Raw genomic sequence first — 22,502 nt, 5'->3', positions numbered from 1 at the left:
GACAGCCTCACCATGTGGAGAGAGTCTAAGAAACCCACCAGTCCTCAGTTTCAAAGCACAAATAACTTCCAATTACACAATTATTGTACAATTCTTGCATTTGTAAGAAACAGTGTGCCTTCCATGAGAGCTTCAAACTTCACTCTAAAACGAACACTATGACATTATAGAAAAGCTACATATTAACAGCTTAACTCAAGAGAACAGGCAAGAAACCAGAGAAGACCATCTGAGTACTTAACATATTATTGTTTTCCCTTATTAGCCAAGCTCCCCCCAAAAACTGTCTAAACTCGCCTCTTTACTTGCCATTCTCTCTCTTTGACCCTCCAGTGCTCTCCAGGATGTCTTGAGTGACCTCCTCCCACCGGCCCCATTGCACGCTCCCAGGGCAGCTGCCATTTCCTCCACCATCCTGTTCCCCATTCCCCCAAGGTCTTTTTAATGCTTAAAACACTTCCTGCCAGGTGGGTGCCACTCAAGGCTTTTGAGCAGGAGTATGTCAGGGTTAGAACTAAGTGTCAGCAAACAGTTAGTGCTGGTGATGGGGAGGCCAGACTGAAAGAAGAGTGCAAGGCTGACCCTAGTTTGGAAGCTAGGCATTTAGCACATGTCCCACCCAGAAAAAGAGAAAAGACTTTAGATTCCTCACCTCACAGCCACAGAAGTCCTGGAGGAAGTAGGCAAAACACTGGACAACGTTCATGTGATTCTGGCCATCTTTACTGGAATAGCAGAGGAAGACCTTGGGCCGTGGCCGGAGCCTCTCCCTGGGAAGTGCTGTGATGTACGTGGAGGACTCAGAACTCTCTTCATCTAAATGTGAATATATATTTTCTAAAGTGGGAAAGAAGATAGGGTTGGCGGCCACGAGCAAAGCTCTGTCCTGTTCCCTACGACTCGGGACCTAATGCTGTCTTCAAGAAACAAGGGTCACCATGTCACCTAGAACACTCCCAGCTCCCTAATTCCACCAGCCCCTTGGGTCACCACCTCTGGGAATGGGACAGCTGGTTTCTCCAGTGGAGCCAAAAATGGACAAAATTTGTTCTTCACCTGAAATTGACCTTGGGCAAGCCAAGAGCACTGCAGCACCACCCCACCCTCTTGCAACTGAGTGCACCTACTAGGATCATTAAGCATCAGCAGAGGTGACCTTCTTTAAAACAAAAAAACTTTCATTGAAGAGATTTTTTTTTTTTGTACAAATTACAAAGGTAAAGTCCATAAATCTTAAGAGTACATCTCACTAAATTTTATCTAAGAATACACCTGTGTAACCGCCACTCAGATTAAGATACATTTCTAAGTTCCCCAGAAGCTTCCCTCCCGACGTCAGACTTTTGTAAGTGATAAAGCCCTACCTCTCCCCTTACGCACACCTTTAGTCTTCCTTTACGCTCTTGAATTTACCATCCTGAGTTTGAGAAGAAAAGTATGCCTGTCCTTTTAGTGGCTCCTGAGGTTAAAAGTCAAATTTTTTAATTCTGGGAACTATAGCAGCCAGGGAGCTCACTGCAGGAGCTGTGTGGCTTCCCAGCCGCCTGCCTGGAGGGACCAAGTGCTCCCGGTCTCCCTCTGTTGGCCCTAGACCTGCCAACATGGGAAGCACACACCACACAAAGATATACCTTGCTGCTTCTTGCGGCACATCACCGTGAAGAGCGTCGCAAATGCCGATATGACAACCAGCGGCACAGTGATGGCAACAGCTCTGATGGGCCCAGCCCACTGGGAATGCACTGGGAAATTTCAAAGGGAAGGATTTTAGACTTAAGCAATATAACAGGTTCAAAGAGAAACAATTTTTTTTTTCATTTTTAAACATAAGCCACATAACAGGTTCTAAGACTCCTTGACCATTTTTCTCTGGTACTGATTTGGTGATTATAAAAGTATTCATTTTAAAAGACTGTAGAAGACAATTCAGTAGTTACGAGTCTGCTGAGACAATAAATACCTTTGAGTGAGAATTTGCCTAGGGAGATCTCCCCTCCCGCCACTTTTCTTCTGAGGACAATTGACTATTTATTTAGTCCCAGCAACACACACAACACCCTGGCTTTGATCTTCCGGGCATCAACTTTAGGGTGGAAGGAAAGTCAGATTTGATGGAACATCATTTAAGAGTGAGGAGCTCAAGTGTTTTCTTTTTGTAAACCATGAAGTACAGAAAGTATCGAATACCTTGGTCCACTCTGTAGTCCAGAGGCAGCATTTCCAACAAACAAACAAAATCTTACCTGGTTTTAAGGCATAATGCATCACTTTTCTTGTCATATTAGTGTCATCCACCAGCTGCAAAACAGAGGATGCTGTATTACTTTTTTTAAGTGATAGCATCTCAACAGATTTCATTCATTCTTCCATCTGTGGGCAGTGGGGCGAGGGAGAGGAGAGCTGCTGCGGCCTGTGATCATTTTCAAGCTGAGATTAGATATTAATAGTCAGATACATCTCTATATATACCAACCAATACTAATATATATAGGATGGATAAACAGCAAGGTCCTACTGTATAGCACAGGGAACTATATTCAATATCCTGTGATAAACCATAACGGAAAAGAATATGAAAAAGAATATAGGGACTTCCCTGGTGGTCCAGTGGTTAAGACTCCATCTTCCAAGGCAGGGGATGCCGGTTCAATCCCTGGTCGGGGAACTAAGATCCCACATGCCGTGGGGCAACTAAGCCCACAACTACTGAGCCTGCACACCTCAACTAGAGAGCCCACGTGCCACAACTACAGGGCCCACGCGCTCTGGAGCCTGCGCTCTGGAGCCCATGAGAGAAGCTCACACGCCAAAATGAAAGATCCCACGTGCCGCAACTAAGACCCGACGCAGTCAATAAATAAATAAATGAATGAATGAATGAATAAATAAATAAATAAATAAATAAGAATATACAGGGAATTCCCTGGCAGTCCAGTGTTTGGGGCTCCATGCTTCCACTGCAGGGGGCATGGGTTCAATTCCTGGTCAGGGAACTAAAATCCCACACGCCATGCAGCGTAGCCAAAAAATTTTAAAAATTAAAAAAAAAAAGAATATATATATGTATAACTGAGTCACTTTGCTGTACAGCAAAAATTAATACAACATTGTAAATCAACTATACTTCAATAAAATTTTTAAAAAATAAAAATAATAGGGCTTTCTTGAGTTGTACGTACCTCAATTATATAATCCCCAGGAGATACATTTTGAAGGAGGCAGCTGGTTGTCTCTGTATTTTGCTCCTGCAAAGAAACAAGTAACACTTTAAAACTTTCTTCTTAGATAAAGGTCATCAGGACCCCTCTCTTCTGTCCTAGAACTGAAGGAGACTTGCCACCAGTTTCAATCGTGTTTTCAGAAGATGTCAGAACAGAAAGCAACTGTGCTTATCTGCCAGGGTACCTGAACTTCATTTTGATAAAAGGTCCAGGAGAGCCGGGGACCCCTGTCATATTCTATGCTTGGCTGGTGGTGCCCTGAGCAGCAATTTTTTATTTGAAGACAAAGAAACCAATTAGGATACCTTTTACTTAATAAAAGGATGGGGAAAGAAACTACACTTCCACGTTTGTGCATATTTTATTTGCTATAATTTTAACTTGAGTGGAAGGTCAGTGACAGAGGTGAGAGCCAGCAGGAAAACAAAACTCGACACACAGGAGCACATCTACTTCTGCCACTATGACCAAAAGCCTCTCTTGGTGCTGTCATGGGGTAATCTAGCAGTCTTTTGAACTTCCACGAAACATTTCCCACCCCTCCTGACCACCTCTAGTTTAAGAACTTGGTTACTGAATTTCTTCACCTTGGCCTCTGTGTAAAATCACTAGCCACTGACATGCTAGTGGCTTGGCTCCTAGGTGTGGTGTTTTTCACTTACTAGCTGTGAGGCCTTGAGCAGCAGTCCAGGTGACCTCCCTGGGCCACAGGTTCCCCAGCTCTAAAGTGGGGATAACAGCAGGCTTTGTTCCATTGAGCTGTAAGGATTCAATGACCACAAAGCTTGGTAACTGGCACACAGCGAGCACGTGATTCATGCTTAAAATATGGAAGAACAGGGACTTCCCTGGTGGTGCAGCGGATAAGACTCCGCGCTCCCAGTGCAGGGGGCCCGGGTTTGACCCCTGGTCAGGGAACTAGATCCTGCATGCTAAAACTAAGACCTGGCACAGCTAAATAAATAAATATTAAAAATAAAATAAAACATAGAATAGAACACAACTACTTCATTGTTTCAGTTCCTTGGTAATACTTTATCTGCTACATCACCACTGGGACAGCTAGGGTGGAGATAGCTAGGGAGTGAGGGATGACTCAGGATGGCCCTGAGACGCACCCAGTGATAACACTCTGGAGTATCTACCGACTGCTCAGAATCCACAAAGCCTAATGTTCACATTGAACCATCCAAATTCCAGGGCCCCAGGGGTCATTTTAAAACACAGAGTATTCCTTATGCACACCTAGCAGCTCACCTGTTTACAGGTCTTTCGCTTGAAGGGTCCTTCATGCTTGAGCTTATAATGAAGATAGAAGAAACGGAAGCCGAAGGTATGGGGTGCGTGATCGAAGGACACCTGCATGTCTGAACCGTGCTGGGTGACGTTGAGGTTCCGAGGCTTCCAGACTGGGAGGAGGAAGGACCAGAGTGAGCATCCCGAGACTGCCCCGACACCACTAGAGACTTGACAGACAAGGACAGCTATACTTACAGGGTTTACAGGCCAGGTTGTCCGGCTGCAATAGCAGGTCACAGGCTATTAAGAAAGATGCATATTTTTAGTTTTAGGACAGTTTGACATTTTCCTCATCCAACAATTCAATACAATATAAATATATGGCACTGGGTATTGCTGGAAAGAATGTAAAATGCATCAACTGCATCAACTCAACAATGATTTTCAGTATAGCCCAGTTGTATCTTATGAAAATTTGAATTGTACAATATAAAAGTATTAATGCAGTTCACTTTATGCCACATAAATGGAAACAATATTAAAGTCAGCCAGATTTTAAAAGCTTCTTAAGCATTAGATAATTTCAAGGCCACAGCCAAAGGCAGCGAGATCTGTGTCCATGCTTCTGCCCCATGGGGGCTCTGTTTTAGCTGTAGATAGAAATAACGCCAGCCCCTGCCCCACTGTAGACTGTTTAGGCACAAAAGAACTTTAGAGTGATCCTGATAATTTATCTTGAGGTTATTTTAACCTTAGCTAGCACTCTAACTTTTGATGGAGTCTTTTTTTTTTTTTAATTAATTAATTTATTTTTTAATTTATTTTTGGCTGTGTTGGGTCTTCGTTTCTGTGCGAGGGCTTTCTCCAGTTCCGGCGAGCTGGGGCCACTCTTCATCGCGGTGCGCGGGCTTCTTACTGTCGCGGCCTCTCCCGTTGCGGAGCACAGGCTCCAGACGCGCAGGCTCAGTAGTTGTGGCTCACGGGCTTAGTTGCTCCGTGGCATGTGGGATCTTCCCAGACCAGGGCTCGAACCTGTGTCCCCTGCATTGGCAGGCAGATTCTTAACCACTGCGCCACCAGGGAAGCCCTGGAGTCTTTTTGATGGAATCTAAAAATGACATCCAGGCATCTACTAAGTAGTAGCACCAGTACTGAAAACCAGGCAGCAAAGGCAGTAGCTTTGAAATAGGATTTAAATGCGATAAAAACACAAGAGAGGTGCTATATGCCATGTTGCTAACCCAGGGAGAAACCTCTGGAAAATGATCTTACAATGCCAAGAAAATCAAAGGCAGCATCAAGGTCACAATGCAATGAAATGGTGATAAATACACCACCTGCCTCACCCCAAGATAGACATTGATTCCAATGAGGAAAATTAATTCTTAAAGTAGGCGAGTTTTGATTTAGGCAAGATTTCCATAAACACATTCTTTGAATCCTCTATTTGGTTGTTATGTGTAAGGCATTGAAAGATGCTGTAAAACATACATGGTCTCTGCCCTATGGAATCTTATTTTAATTAAGAAAATGAAATCAAGTGTTATGAAATGACTTTGCTGCATAGAAAACAACCACAGTTTAAAAAAAAAAAGAAAAGAAGAAAACAACCAGAGTAAGAATTCTGCAAAGGGAAGCATGGATGTAGGCTGGCGTTGAGAACAAAAACATCACAGAGGGATGAGGACGGCAAGCAGGCCACATAGGAGGGGGTGTCAGATTGGACAACCATCCAAGGCCTGGAAAGACGGACCAAGAAGGCAAGAGGGAAACACTGGGGTCCAGAATGCCTGGGCACCAAATTCATCAGCAATTCAGGCTGATGAAAGGCACACCACACTGTGTGCAGAACAGATGGAAAGGGAGAGCCAGACAGAGAAGGGAATCCAGCATGGTTGGCTTGAGAGTGTGTACTCCAGAGTCAGGCTCCTTGGGGTTCAAATCCCAGCTCCCAACAGGACCTTTAACCTCTCTATGTGTGATTCCACATCTAATAAGTGGGGATGGTAAGATTAAATTCTTTGTAGGGTTGTTATGGAGGTAAACTGCATTAGTATTTGGAAAATATTTAGAACAGAGCATTAATATTTGGAAAGCATTTATTTAACATAAATGTTAAATAAATAAACTTTCTAGAACGAGGTAACCTCAGGGATACTGCTTAATTTTCTTAATCTAATCCTGAAAATGACAGGCAATCACTCACAGAGGCCACCCTCCTGATGACAGGTACACGATAGAATCATTTCATGCTCTACCCTTTACCTTGAAATCAACTTATATTTTTTATTCTGGTTTTTTTTTTAAATCAAAGTATTTTAATACATGGCTGTCTTACAGCACCTTCAAAAAAATCAATCACCATGTCTACTCCAGAACAAGCCAGGAATGGGTGTCTCTGGTTAGATGAACACTGCCTGGGCCAAATCTTAATTCTAAAAATTGCTTTTCTGGATGCTTTTTCTCTTCCCCATGCTAGTTTCATACTAGTATTTCATGTGCTCTTGAACACATCTCTGTCAAAAAGTCATTAAAAGCAGGAGAAATGTCTCCCCACGGGAAACAGGCAGGAAAGACCATACTCACTGCGGGTTCTGAAGAAGAAAGGGTGATAATTGCTTTCATTTTTAATGGAAGGAAAAGGGACAATCTTTACAAAGTAATCTGTTTCAAATTTCATATTCAGGAAAGGTTGAGATTCCACTCCCTAAAAGGGAACAAAAATACACGTGATGTCACGGAGAAATCACCCACCCCCTCCACTTACATGCGAGAGCTCCGGTCTGCCCTGACAGTCACGCACACGCAGTTCTAGGGCTGGGGGACGTGTTGGGCGGGCGGGGGAAGGAGGAAGTCCAGAAAGTTTCCTTTCTGGACCAAGTTTAGGTTTGGACCCCTAACTGAAAAGGAAGATGGGCACCGCTGTCTGTTCTTTGGCAATGAAGCTGTGGCACACAGTTGGTGGGGAGGAGCCCACATCCACTCCTGAGGGCACAAAGCCACCTTCCAGGACTGCTGCTCCAGCGTGTAACCTGAGAGGTGTGTTTGTTTACCACCAAGAGGTGCTGGAGGGTTTCTGGGAGTGCGGAGCAGGATCGCCGACCTTGGCAGGTGGGGTGGACCCCACAGCCCCTTCTCCTCCAGTTTCACAGGCTTTCAATAGACCATTCAGCCCCCAGAACAATGGTGTGTCTTCAGGAGCACATTCCCCGCGTGTGACTTACAGCTCGTTTGAAGCTACTGTTGAGCTGCTTCGGGTCCTTTAGAATCAGTTGTTGGCACTGTCTTCCCTCTGACTTCAGCTCCTCCAGTATTACCCGAAATCCTTTTAGGAATTCGATGCCTAAGCAAAGCAGAATGCTTTTATTAAAAGTGGACCTAATTACTTCTGAATGCACTTTCCTTCCTCCAAGATTACCATCCTCTCCACCTACACAACAGAGTTAAAGGAATTCTAACTCTAGCCGGAATATCTGAGTTTACAGAAAGGAAAAATAAATACCCTGCATTCCTCTGGTACAGGCCAGGTGATTTTCTCTGTCCCACCATTACTAATTAATAAATCTCTCATCCATCCAGCCAGTGCACAAACGCCCCTTGCCTCTATGACATTAGGGTTCATATATTTAGACTCAAGTCACAATTAATCATAAAAGTCTGCAGTGGAATATATAATTTCTAGATCATTAAACAAGGTGTATTCAGCTGATGACCATTCCCAATGCTGACCAGGGACTCCCCCCAAACCATGTTTCAAATACTTTCCGTTTTAGTCCTATATTTGCTTGCATGTTTCACTGAGCAACGGAGAAAATTCCCAACAAAGTGTGTGTCTGCACACAAGGGGTTCCTAGGCTTGAGATTAAATAGCCTAGCAGAATGCCTATGTGAGTTACAAAGCGGTTCTTGCTCTAATCATGCCTGAAAGGCCGACACCCAAGAGCTGCCCAGTGTGTGCTCTTCATACAGCCCTCAGAGGCCCCGAGACGCCCACAGCGCCGCTGAAAGGCACCGGCCCAGCCTCCCGCCACCTGAGCTTCCCCTGCTGCACGTCCAACTAGCTGCTTTCAAAAGGATTAAGCTCTGATGGCCACGAGAGCCGGTACTGGGGCTTCGTATCCCATGGAGACTGGAGTGGTCCAACTGCAGCTGGAGCTCCCCGAAGCCGGCCTCAATTGGTGAGATATCGATTTCGCATTCTTTTGGAACACTAGACAAGGAGACATTTTCAACCCTTCCCCTCCCAGGGCAAGAATAATTACACAGGATGCAATTAACCAGGTGGGAAAATTATCAATGGCAAAGGCCAGGGAAATCTTTTTCTCTTTCGAATAGGTTCTCCAGTCCTGTAATTATTTAATGAAGAGCACATATTTTATGGTGGGAAAGGCAAAGGAGCTACAATTAGAGCTTCGCCATTTAGGGGGTCAGAGGACAGAGTGTGCAAGTACGGACCCTGCCATGTTGTATTATTTCAAGTACAAAGCTTCCTGCGGGGCTGAGAGCTGGCTGACCCACAGTCCGAGATTCACACATGCTGATAAGATCTAAGGTTTCTGACCAGCAACTATTTAGTAGCTCTCACAGGAACTTGTCTTTTGAGATCCCCCCTTCCCCCCAAAGATTTCTGAACAAATCCTTATTACTTATGCTAAGATTTAATTCATGCAATGTCCCCAAAACTGTTTAACAAAAGCCAGGTGATTAATATGATTATAAGACTGTACATCTCACAATTACATAAAAACTCATCAGCTGGGGTGGGAGCGGATGATTCTAGTTCTTATCTTTAAAAGACCTGCCTAGAAAACCACTATACCAAGTATGGGAGTGGAAGTAGAGTCTGTAAATCTTATATCATAGTAACACCTGTATCACAGTACTATTAACATCTTGTAGTTATATAATGTTTAGCAATTTTATAGGGCAATTTCCCATAAAGGAACTTACCTACTCCTCATCATTTAACTCATAAAATCCTCACAACCACAGGAGGAAGGTATTACTGTCCCCACTTTATAGATGAGGAAACCGAGGTATACAGACACTAAATGACTTGCCCAGGGTCACAGAGGGATTAAATGGCAGAGATGGGAAAACCCAGAGTGCTCTTAACCCATATGCTTTTCTGTCTCCCAAGGAGTCTCCTTGTTAGAACCTCATAGAAACTGATAGAACCTGTCCAGCCATTCCCACCCACAAACCATCATGCAGAAAAAGCACATCTTTCTGCCTTCACTGTTCCACATCTCTGTTTTCCTCACATCTCTTACTTTCATTCTAAAGAGGGAGCCTGCAATGTGTCAGGCCAACCCCTTAACCGTTTAGCCTTATGTTGGAATGACTACTTCTCTCTTATCCACAGAGGATATTTTTCTTTTTAAATGTTAAGGTAATGTTCTTTTTGGAAAACCCATTGGGTTCAGATCCAGCAGTATTTACATGGATTAGTGAGTCAGGCCCACAGGTCTGATCCATCCTCCCTGTCTCTGTACTGAATCTGGCTCCTCTGAGATTTATCTCATTCAGATTAAGAAATTCAGAATTTATTTTACTTTTCCCTTGGTCAGATTTTTTTTTTAATTCTAAGATTCGGTGGCAATGTCCAAGGAGCAGACCTGAGGACCAGGTTCTGATGATGATAAAAACAGTCACTGTTTTTTAAGAGCTCTCTTTAGAAATGTACCGTGTGTGTCTCTAATTCTTTTTCTTTTTTCTTTCTTTTTTTCTTTTTCTTTTTTTTCCTCTTTTTTTTCTTTTTTTAATTTTTATTTATTTATTTATGGCTGTGTTGGGTCTTCGTTTCTGTGCGAGGGCTTTCTCCAGTTGTGGCAAGCGGGGGCCACTCTTCATCGCGCTGTGCGGGCCTCTCACTATCGCGGCCTCTCTTGTTGCGGAGCACAGGCTCCAGACGCGCAGGTTCAGTAATTGTGGCTCATGGACCCAGTTGCTCCGCGGCATGTGGGATCTTCCCAGACCAGGGCTCGAACCCGTGTCCCCTGCATTGGCAGGCAGATTCTCAACCACTGTGCCACCAAGGAAGCCCCTTTTTTACTCTTAACAGGTTTATTGAGGCATAGTTGGCATACAATTAATTTCATATTACAGAGAACAATTTCATACACTTTGACATATATGTACACCTATGAAACTGGCATCACAATCAAGATAATGAACTTATCTATCACCTCCCAAGTCTTCCTCATGCCTCTTTATAGTCCCTCCCACCCCTGTTCCCAGGCAATCACCAACCTGCTTTTTGCCACTAAAGCTTTGTTTGTATTTTATTGAATGTGTCATCACTCAGCATGCACTTTTTTGTCTTGCTGATTTCACTCAGAAAAATTACTTTGAAATTCATCCATGTTGTTAGGTATATCACTATTCCATTCCTTTTCATTGCTGGGTAGTGTTCCACTGTATGAATGTACCACAGTTTGTGTATCAGTTCATGTGCTGATGGACATTCAGGTTGTTTCCAGTTTTGGACAATTAAAAACAAAGCTGCTATGAACGTTTTTGTACAAATCTTTGTATGGACATATGCTTTCCTTTCTCCTGGGTAAATAGTAGTCAAATGGCTGGATCATGTGGTAATGCATGTTTAACTGTTTAGGAAAATACAAAAACGTTTTCCAAAGTGGTTGTGCCATTTTACATTCCCACCCTCAATATTTCTTTTTGGTTTTTTTTTTAACTTTTATTGGAGTATAGTTGATTTACAATGTTGTGTTAGTTTCTGCTGTAGAGCGAAGTGAATCAGTTACACATATATCCACTCTTTGTCTCTAAGTCTTATAACAAACCAAGAGGCAGTCATGTACACTTTACAGATGGGGAAGCTGGGGCTCAGCCAGATTTAAATGCTTCTTTCGAAAGGTAGATTCTGGGTTCAAACCCAGGCCCATTTGAACAAATGGGCCCTCCCCAGGTTCCACACTCAACCACCCCATCCTCTCCTGTGTATCATCAATTCATTAAAGAGGACAAGCAGATTGAGCCCTAACCTGGATCTGGCCAGGTAATGTGGGTTTGCTCTTTTCTGTTGGTTTGTTTTAGTTTGCTTTTTTTCAGCCCACACAATTTAAATAAAAATTCAATTCGTTGCCAACATTTAAAAATTGTTGATTTCATGGTTTCTCATGGAAACTGGGGTTTTCCTGAAAACACACACAATGTGCCAAAGCTGGGCCCACACATCTCCATGTGGCCACAGAGATCATTGATGCTGGATACTGAAGCCATTATATCCTTGGATAGGCCACCCGTCCCCCCAACTCCTGCTGAGACACATAGGCCAAGGCCTCAGTGCCATTTATCACTCTCACATTATTATTTTACAAACCCGCATCTCTCTCAATAACAGCCAAGGGAACAAAAGACAAGCCATGGGCACAACATGAAGCTGCATGCATGTGCAGCAAGTGTATACAACCAAGTAGCAAGTGTGTCTGTGCCGAGGCACACCTAAGCTATGCTCATGTCAAGACCCACCTGGCCCCGGAGGCCACCACGCCTGGGACCCCTGCCCTGGGCACAAGCCACCATGGTGGACTCCATTTTGACCACTTACCGAGGGCTCCTGGGGACCAAAGAATGGTGACTGCCACTTGATCATGGCAAGCATACTGACTGATGGTGATGTTCTGGGCATCGGCGATCACGTGCTTCCCCACTGGATTCAAGTAAGTGGTGCAGTCTAGAGAGTTGGGAGAATGAGAACAGTTATATTTAAACATTTATTTATTCTCTCCATGTTCATCTTCTCAAATTACGCAGAGCATGTTCGGAGTTAGCCAAATCTATTCTGTCTAAAGACGTGTGCCTAGGGACTTCCCTCGTGGCGCAGTGGTTAAGAATCCGCCTGCCAATGCAGGGGACATGGGTTCGATCCCTGGTCCAGGAAGATCCCACATGACGCGGAGCACCTAAGCCCGTGTGCCACAACTACTGAGCCCACGTGCCACAACTACTGAAGCCCGCGTGCCTAGAGCCCTTGCTCCGCAACAAGAGAAGCCACCGCAATGAGAAGCCCGAGCACCACAACAAAGAGCAGCCCCTGTTCGCCGCAACTAGAGAAAGCCCGCATGCAGCAACGAAGACCCAACACAGCCAAAGATTAATTAATTAATTAATTAAAACTATATATATGCCTGAAATTATTAAAAAATAAATAAAAATAAAAGATGTGTGCCTCAAAGCCCACAGATGACATCAAAGGTTGGCTGTTTGGAAAACTGTAGATGCTGCAGTGGGGTTTACTTATAACACCACCCCCTCCCCTTGAGTTAAATTCTGGGACAGTTGTAGGAGGATTATGTAAAGTCTGGAGTTTGTGTGTGTATCAGGCATTCACTTTTTACTACTATGACATTTTACCTAAATCAATAATAATTTACATCAGTTTAATCAGTTTTTAGCATTAAAGAGAGATCTGAAGCAAAACAATGGCTAAGTAATATGGGGTTTGTTCATTTTCAGAAGAAACCTCGAGGGCAAGGTGACTGGGAAAAAGGAACTCATAGGAGGATGTGAACTCGTAGGGCAGTGATTCACAGCCAGACTGTTATTAAAGAATCCAATTAGGACCTGCCAAAGGGACTAACTGATTTCGTGATAAGCAAAGCACCTTCAATGTTAACTAGCGGTGTCAAAGGTAAAACCTTTGTTCCCAAACACCACCTCATCAAAGACACCCACAACACCCCCCAAATCCAAACAGTCCCACGTTGCTCGAAAGACGAAAACCACCGATTCTTTGATTTTGTCTGAGGACATGACTCACTGCCACCTGCCAATGCAGCAGCTGTGCCACCTGGTATTGCTAAGTACACTTTCAAAGTTTAAAAAGGATCCTAAAAAGCTGCCAGAAGGTTCCAGCCAGACCCAGTGGGGGGACCTCCCAGGATGGCTGCAGGCTGTTCCAGCCACTTGTGCATGGAGAATCGCAGACACTACCTCGTAATTCTTACGCTGCTTTATCTTGATTTCTTTTCAGTAATTAAACTTGAAAACTTTCTTTAGTATATGATGCAAAAGTCCTTCCATCAGATTCCAAAACTACTCATTACCCCTCTGAAAGTCAGGGTGTTTTGGGGGTGAAGCATTCAGAGGCATTTTCTAAGAAGCTTAGTGAGTCTGCTGCATGCCTGTCCCCCTGCTCCCCGTAAACTATACCACACATTTCCCATTTTTATGACTAAAAATAGTCACTAGATATTCGAAAATCACAGCAGAATATTAAAAAAATGGAAAAGTCATCCATAACCTCCCACCACACAGAAGTAACTGCTAACATCTAACGGATATGCTTGCAAGCCTTTTAACATGCACATAATATTCCTTCTTTTTAAATTTCTTATTAGAGGACAACGCACATGCACTAAAATGCACCCCCCTCCTCTCTGAAACTCCACCCTTCACTCTGCTTTGTGTCCTGCTTTTTTGCCTAACTCCTACAGAAGGCATACTCCCTTCTCTAAACTCCATCTTCTTCAAAAACAGCCACCTCTACATTTCAGTATTTCTTCTTTTGAAAAGGTGTTAATAATTAATAAAACCAAATTCTACTTCTGATGACAATTCACTCTCAAAGCGTTCAACATGTGTTCACTGGGTACAGAAGAGAACTTTAGAATAGGAAAAAAATGTTGAAACATCTGTTTTAATACCCACATTGAACAAACAAGGAAACTGCAGCTAGAGTGATCGGCTGGGTGGCTTGCAATGCCACCAGTGACCAGCCCAGAAAGCCACCTCGGATAGCTCACACAGGGCTCTTGCTATTCTATCCCCAGCACAAAGCATATGACTAAAAAATAAGTTCTGAATCAGAACTATTCAGCCTGCAAAAATCCTAGCTGAGACCAGCTTCCCAGTATAAAAAAAGACAAGATCCCCCCATACAAGTAAAGTACAAACATTTTCATTTATTGAGGTCTATAATGAAAGAAACCTTTGACTCAAACAGCTTTAGGAAAAGATGCACGAACAAGAGTAAATCATGATTTTTTTCCCTTTGTTCATTCCTAATGCCAAAATCAGCACTCCCTGGGTTTCTGTAAATACAATTATACAAATATAAAGTCTACAAATTAAGACAATGTATTACAACCTACTCAGGCATTACCCACTCAGAGCATGACGAAGAAACAAGAAATGCAACGTGAAAGGAGGCAAGGAGATCTGTAAAAGCTGATTTTGACTTAAAGGCAAGACATTCTCTTTCTTTGTAACGTTAAATGGGAAAGGAATAGAAAAGTAAGATATTTGTAGTTTAATACTTTTGTTGAAAACTTGGTAATTGGTTCTTAGCTATTTCAAACAAACCAGTAACCAGTCAACAGAGCAATAACAGGAACTTCCTTGTGGGAGAAAGAAATTATCTTTTTCAATGGAAAACAATGACTAAGTTTTTTGCACAGCCTGGATCCAATTATTAGCAAGTCTAACGTTTTGGATTCCGGTTACAAAAAAATTACGCCCCAATGACATTTGGCCAAAATGCAACCTAGCTTCAGATGTCTCAGGAGTCGAGTTGTGAATTAAATTCTAACTAAATGCTGAAGACTTAGAAAGAAAATAATGACCAAGAGACAGGCATTGGCACGTGGGCCAAATATCTAGTCCCATGAAGAAAACAATAAGGTACTTTTAAGTTTTATAGGTAAGGATCCTCTTTCACAAAACCCCATATTAAATTAGAGATGCAAATACTTGTTTGCAGCTGACCGGAAAATTTTGAACTCTTGAATGTAATACAAGATCTACCAGGACCAAGAACATATATTAGAAATTAACTTTCTAACCTAAAGAAAGATCCCTTACACATGTCTTTACTTAGCTGAATTAAGTCTCATGGACTTGCAAGTCTTTCATTAGCATCATAGCATTTACCCAGAACATGTACACATCATGAATGTGAAATGTCTGAGTTTCCCATGTAAGCTCTCATCAGTTAACTTAAAGTACCCACGTCAGCAACTGCGGACATGAACTTGACATCCATATTTGCATCTTAAAATTGTTAGATTGCATACACGACCTCAAAAACCCTGCTTTAGCAGTGATTATTCCAGAGGCCTCAATGTGACCTACAGCCCTTACTCATAACTCTCCAAGAGATGAATCAAATGTCAAGTCACTAAATATGAATCAAGCTCCTTCTTGTCAACATTTTTACTTATAATTTATGGCTCATAAGGCTAAAATGCTCATAATTCTATATAATTACCTCCTAGGGCACAGAAGCAGATGCTAAGGGGGGGTTCTACATGCTTAATCAGAAAAAGCACACCCACCTGTCCTTAGAAAACAATTCAGCCAGATAAAGTCACACTTCCTTGAGAGAAAGGGCCAGAAGAGTGCTTGGATTCTAATTCCAGTTGGAATGACTTCTAATATTAATAGATATCAATTACTGAGTGCACACGGAAGGCTAGCTCCTGAGATGAGCAGTTATAAACATTACCTCATTTAAGTGTCAAAATGACGCTGAGGAAGAAGTTAATCTTTATTTCACATGATGAGAAAACTGAGGCTTGCCGAAGTGGAGTCACCTGCCATAGTTCACAGCTGATAGGTGGGGAACAAGGTGAGAACCCAGGCCTAAGTCAAAGATGGCCAGTTGGAGACCCCTGTGCCAATCTGAGACCGGTTCACTCGGCCCACTCTGTGTTTGTGAAAATTTTTAAATAAATGCTGATATTTCTTTTAAATGTTAAATATCCATACTAAAAAACAAAATGCAAATTTCCCACTCTTCTTGGAAATCACATGTGGCTGTGCTCAGGGGACATCCCTCAAGACCACACCGATCTGGAATGGAGGAGCCAGTGCTCCTCTAAGACCAGACGCAGGCGACCCAGTTTTCCACAGTCCCTACCACTCCTGCACCTGGTACCTTCGCTCACTGTTCCCCTGCTGGGCCCTACAGGCATCTGTGTTTTTCTTAAGGATATGGCTATGTCCTGAGGAAATCAGGGGAGATCTCCACACACAGCTTCTCTCAACACTTTAGAGGACAACTGACCCGTTCAAGCTCCGAAATACTTGGGTTGCTTAATTGAGACTGAGGTGCTTTAGCTCTGTTGACAAACCTGAGCAGGTTCAGAAAATCCCTCAACTCCAGGACCTGCAGTGTCCCTGATTAAGCACGACTGTGGAAGCTTTAGATCACTGAAAGGGCTCCATTCTTCGGCGGTCAAGCCGTTCACTTACTGTCATATCTGAAGGTGATGTTATGCAGCCCGCTGTTTCTGCTGGCCGGCCCCACTCCCTGTGGGAAAACAGGAGAACATGAGAAGGAGTGAAGCCAATTTGCTTTTCCATCACAAATTCCCCACGGAGTCAAAACGCACACATGATCGCAGAGACCCAGGGTCACGCCAGTCACCAAGCAACATCCACGCTCTCTGTGTCCCCCTCCATCCCCCCACCCAGCTCCCTCTAGCCCAGGAGATTCTTAACTGCCAGGCCACAGGGATCAGGAGTACTCACTTCCCCTAAAACAATAGCAGCAGGCTGCTCTGCGTTTGGGGGTTAAATAATAATTCATTAACAGTAAAATTGGGAGAGAGTGACCATGAGCTGCCAGCTGGAACCCTTCCAGTTGGATCCACTTTGAGCACTGATTGGTTATAAAATTTGCCTACCAGACACTCTCGTCCAAAAGCCCTATTAAGCCATAACAGGTAAGCAATTCCTCAAGCCTAAGGAAACAGGTTTTTCATTCCAAGACCAGGAATGAGTGTGGGAATAAGCTGTTACTTTTAATAAGAAAATTCTTCACTACCTCCATACCTGTGCTTAGAGCATAGAAGGTGGTTCATAGAAGAAAAAGACTTTGAAAGGTCTAACTCTAACTCTTAGGGATGTGGCTTTTAGCCATCTGTACTCTTAATAGCAGGGATAACAACTCTGCCAGACCTCCCATTTTAACTACAGCATCCACAGAGGGAGCCCCAGAATCCTCCTGTTGGCCGCACCGTTTCCTGACTCACCACTTATCCATCATGGAAAAGAGCAGCTAAAGATCTCCCAACGCTGGTTTAACGGTTTCTGTGATAATCTGCAAATGTGCCATTCAGCATTAATTGCAGAATTCTCCCCAAAAATGTTAATTCTTAAATGCTAAATGATGGGAAAATATTCTAACCACACAGCTAAAGTTTCCACCCAACAAGGGGGATGTCGGGGAAAACCATATGCTGGCAGTCTGGTATTTAATGGGCAATTGTTACACTAAGACACAGTGTGCAGAACACTTCTGACGGAGCCCAGGGTCTCAGGCCACAACCCCAGCACATCCATATGCTACCAGCATGTTCACGCTGCTTATCCTGAAGCCAGGCATACCCGCTGAAACTGTATCCCTGGGCTCAGATAAACATGGACCTTGGGAAAGCACAGCTGTGCAGAAAAGGATGGACACACATCATTCTAATTAAAGTGAGGAATAAGCAGTAACAGAAAATCTAAATCAACATGGGGCACTAGCCCCATGGTCTACTGGGGTTCTGTTCCCCTTCTTCCTGATTCACCTTCCTTCTCCAGCTTTCCTCCTTCCATCCTCCCTTCCACACGTACACAAGGTTCCAGAATTCCTCACCTGAACGGAAACACTTTGGAAAGTGTTATTACCTTATTAAAACCCTAAATGCCTCCATAACTGCTTAGGGACGGGGCCACAGTCTGTGTGACTGGAGGATGCCCAACTTACAGATAGCCATGACCAGAGCAACACGACCAGCAGGGGACCAGGAAAGAGACGATGCAACACCTGCACAGTCCCTCAGTATTGCCCAAGGGGTGTGCCCCAAGCCACACCCTTCTCCTCCCATACAAACCCCCAGGATATAAATTCACTCACCATCTATTATGAGCCAGACATTATCCTAGGTACAGTGGTGAACAAAACAGCCACTATCCCTGCCCTCAGGAGCGAAGTGGCTCATTCTTTCAAAGAACAGTAACTGGGTATGTGGATCACACGCAGGGCATACAGACAAATCTCAAATCACACCTTGACCCTCCAAGAACTCTCAGTGTAGATGGCATACAAGGTCTATGCAGCTAGGGTGAAAGGACCAGCCATAAATAAGCATACAGTGTATGAAATGCCACAGGCAGCGCCTCAGTAAGGATGACCCCAGGGTAAGGACACCAAGTACTAGAAGCTGAAGACAGGGAAGGATAACTGGGCTAGAATGGAGAGGAAAGGAGAGTCTCAGGGGAGGGAAACAAAAATGTAATCCAGGGGCCAAGGTAAGTACCTTAATCCTTCATCCTCTAGCTGGGACCAAGGGCAAACCACTTCACTCCACTGGGTGTGAATCTCCTCAACTGTTTTTATTAAAAGACAATTTGCATGACTTTCCTCTGAGAAGGGAGTTTGAGGAGGACCACATGAAGCCATGCAGAGGAAGCCCTTTTCAAAAAAGGAAATGCACTCCATTTAATAGCATGCTCCAAGGCGTGTAGGACTCTGGTGACCAATCACCTTACTTGTAGGAGGACTTTGTCAGCTTTTCATTTTGTCCTCGTTCGCCCTGTATTTCTACTGCAACATGTTTTTAACAGATATTCATTGGGCACTTGCCATGAATGCATTGTGGAAAGGAGCCCAAGACAGTGAGATGTGCTATATCCTGTATACAAGAACCTAAATCACTCCAAATAAGGTCTCTGTGATGTATGTGGAGCTGCTCAGAGGCGGGCCCAGTGAGCTGGCCTCAAAGGACAGCGAGGCTTGCCTATGGCATCCATTCACTACCGACTGAGCATTCCACCTTCATCCAAGCCCCAAAGAGCACTCAGCCATGAACCAGACCCGGGTCCTGACCTCAAGGAGCTCTGGTCACCAAGGTGATCTCCTAATGCACAAATCTGCCCTCACTCGTCTGCTCCAAGCCCACCGCTGGCTCCCTGTACCCCCTAGAGCATTCCTGACGTGGCCCCTGCCTACCTTCTCAGTCACTCTCCTTCCTACCTTCCACCCCCGTCTGGGCCTGCATGACCGCTCAGCACATGTTCTGGAGACCTTCATATTCCCAGAACGCCCTTCCCATCACCCGGGCCTGCTCCTCCGAGGGCTTCTCACCTGAGCCTGGCCTCTCTCACACTCTGCTCCTGACACATTAGTCCGCCTGCACACTCACTTGATGGGAGCACAGTGATCCAGCACCACGATTTGACTGGCACGGCACTTCTGTGAATGCAGATGCAAAATGGTAACACTAATTCCACAGAGAATCAGAGACCAAAAGACCCTGTGACCATCCAAGGCTGATCTTGGAGCCTGGAAGCAAGAGGCACCATTGCAGGCACCAGCTCCTGTGTGTACTGTAAAGACTGTTCACTCTTGGAAGTCGTCAAGCGCACAGCTTCTCAGCACGTGCCTCAGACAGATGCTCCACGAGGCTGTCCTCAGCTCACACCTAAATAATGCTTCAGCTGCTCCAGAGCCCTAAGAAACCACCTGAGAAACAGTATGTCCAGGCTGGCTCACAGAGCACTGGTTTTCTTTACACTTGGTGGCAGACAGAATAACAACCACCCCCCCCCCGCAACATGTCCACATCATAATCCCCAGAACCCATGAATATGTTACTTTACATAACAAAGGGGCTATGCGATTAAGTTTCAGGATCTTGAGATGGGGAGAGTATTCTGAATTATCCAGGTAGGCCTAATATAATCACAAGGGTCCTTAGAAGAGGGAGAGAGGATGGTCAGAGTCAGAGAAGGAGATGTGACAATGGAAACAGAAGGCAGAGAGACAGAGACAATGATTTAAAGATGCTATGCTACGGGTTGTGAAGATGGAGAAGCAACACGGTCGGCTTCTAGATGTGGGAAAGGGCAAGGAAAGGATTCTCCCCCAGAGCCTCCAGATGGAGCCAGACCTGCCAACACCTTGATTTTAACCCCATAAGATTCATTTTGGAATTCTGATGTCAAGAACTGTAATATAGTAAATTTGTGGTGTTTTAAGCCACTAAGTTGGTGGTAATTTTTTATTACAGCAGCAATTGAAAGCTAATTACTTACATAATTTCAGTTGCCACGTGGATGAACGTCTCTCTCTCACACACACACGCTCACACACGCACACACGCGCGCGCACGCGTGTGGTTTGTGTGGTCCTTCTCCCCTCCCAGACCGAGGGCAGACTGATCACTTGTCACTGCGCTCTCCCACCCCACTCCCCGCTTCAGGCATACACGGAACAAGCTGCTGCTTGAGATTTTGCAGTCCTAGACAGAGGCTTCTGTGGGCTACTCTGGGGCTTATCTGGAGTAAAAGAGGGGTTAACAGAATGGGCTTTGGAGTTGCCAGAGGTGTGTTCAAATCGTCCACTTTCCAGCTGCAAGCTTCTCAACCTTTCTGAGCCTCATCCCCCAGAGCTATAAAGTGTTTGAATCAAGCTTCCTGGAAAGGATTGGTGTGGGGACCATGTGAGATGACTGACATATATCAAGTGCTCTGCACATCTCCTGGCACATATTGAAACGGTTATTTCATAGGCAGTAATGGTTATGTCATGATTCCTGCCCTAATAAACATGGTGAGAGTTGTGCTACAAGGGGACACATGAGATCGGCAGGGTGACGCTCACAGGAAGTGGCCTCTCCAGGTACGATCTGTCTCCAGCATCCAGACCTCGAGGGTACTGTGGGAGAAGAGGCAGTCGTGCAGGTCAGGGCAAGGTGGCAGAAGGCACCAACCACCAGACTAAGGACTGTGCTCTGCTGTTGGTCTTGGTGGGAACTGGGCAACCCAGGGACTCCATCTCTGCAAAGCACTCAGGTTGAAGCAGATGGGGAGAAACTCAAGGCAAAGTGACCAGGGCAGTCCCCACAGTCCAGGGCCTAGCACATAGTCAGCCCTCGATAAATATCAGTTTTCTGTCAGAATGAATACATGCATAATTAAGCCAGGTAATACATCCAGAGAACCCAGGAGGGCCTAGCTTGCTGTGACAAGGTGACTTATGGGCTTACCATCAGGGCCCACCGTAAGAGAACACAGAGAAAGCAACTCACAAAGCTGGTCAACAGCTTCAGAAGCTGTTTCTTCAGGAAACAATTCCAAGCTTTTACCTACTACACCCGATTTGATATTTAATGAGCTGACAATTAAGAATACTTGCTTATTGCCTGTTACATAAAAAAATGCCAGTGCTGTAGCCTCAGGGTGTCACATTCTTGGTTAATTAACCACCCCCATTTGCTGCAGTAACTGCAGCTTTTAATTTGTTTCAATGCGAGCTAAGAAGCAAGCCCCAGGTGCCTGGAGCTCGGCTGTGAACACTCTATGGTAAGCAAGGAAGGAAGCAGCAAATGGGGACAGAAGAGATAAAACGTCTTTTACTCTGGAGAGGGGAGGGGGAGGATAACCCTTAAGTGCTCTAAAGAAATAAAATTCAAAAGGCAAAAACCCACACCATGCTCCACCCATATGGCGAAAAAGCAAAGGCCTGGACACAAAGGCAGCCACGGAGCGGGAATCCCACACAGAGCTGCAGCATCCATGAGGGGCGTCAGATGGCCAATTTCCTGAGGGACCCTGGGGGATTCTGGGCCATTTGAAGATACCAACTTGCCAGAGCAACATTTTCAATCCAGCTCCAAAACTGCTTAACTGCCGTTTAGGAAAAATGCATTTTGAAAAGGACTGTGCTAATTATAGTGCCCCCTTTCCGATGGAAGGTAAGCCAAACAGTAAGGCCTACGCAAGACTGCTTTCAAATCAATTAAGGAACTTTCAGAAAGCTAGTAAAGTTTTAGTGAATTGAGATTGGGTGAGAATTTAAATAAGAGCATTTGTCAGAAAGAACTGAAAGGATGGTTTGTTTTTAAAGGCACACCGACCAAGTAACTACTTCAAACTGTGGGCAACTCAAACGTCCTTTTTTCCATAACATTGCCTCCATCTTCGAGTTTCCAGTGTGTTAATGAGATTAAAAAGCAGACAGTTCTGTGAGGCTTGAAATGCACAAGGGGACTGATGTTTTTGCCTGTGACCAGTGGACATCATGAG

The 22,502-nt window shown here is 44.4% G+C and overlaps 1 protein-coding gene across 4 annotated transcripts in view; it reads right to left on the bottom strand.

The window, feature by feature from the left end:
- IL17RD (interleukin 17 receptor D) overlaps positions 1 to 22,502 on the bottom strand; it is a 67,622-nt gene that overhangs the window by 10,120 nt on the left and 35,000 nt on the right. Inside the window, exons 2-11 of one of the 4 annotated variants that reach the window (XM_082344758.1) lie at positions 16,680 to 16,737; positions 12,034 to 12,159; positions 7,685 to 7,803; positions 7,047 to 7,167; positions 4,716 to 4,760; positions 4,479 to 4,630; positions 3,180 to 3,245; positions 2,244 to 2,298; positions 1,632 to 1,742; positions 653 to 837 (exon numbers count right to left, since the gene is read on the bottom strand). In XM_082344758.1, coding sequence (XP_082200884.1) covers positions 653 to 837; positions 1,632 to 1,742; positions 2,244 to 2,298; positions 3,180 to 3,245; positions 4,479 to 4,630; positions 4,716 to 4,760; positions 7,047 to 7,167; positions 7,685 to 7,803; positions 12,034 to 12,159; positions 16,680 to 16,737 — 1,038 coding nt within the window. The other 3 variants (XM_082344759.1, XM_082344760.1, XM_082344761.1) reach the window with 3 other exon arrangements.

Source organism: Balaenoptera borealis (genome assembly GCF_965194805.1).
Source record: "Balaenoptera borealis genome assembly, chromosome: 12".
NCBI classification, from domain to species: Eukaryota; Metazoa; Chordata; class Mammalia; order Artiodactyla; family Balaenopteridae; genus Balaenoptera; species Balaenoptera borealis.
The sequence above is the reverse complement of the archived record's forward strand: the minus strand, read 5'-3'. Positions and strand labels throughout refer to the sequence as shown.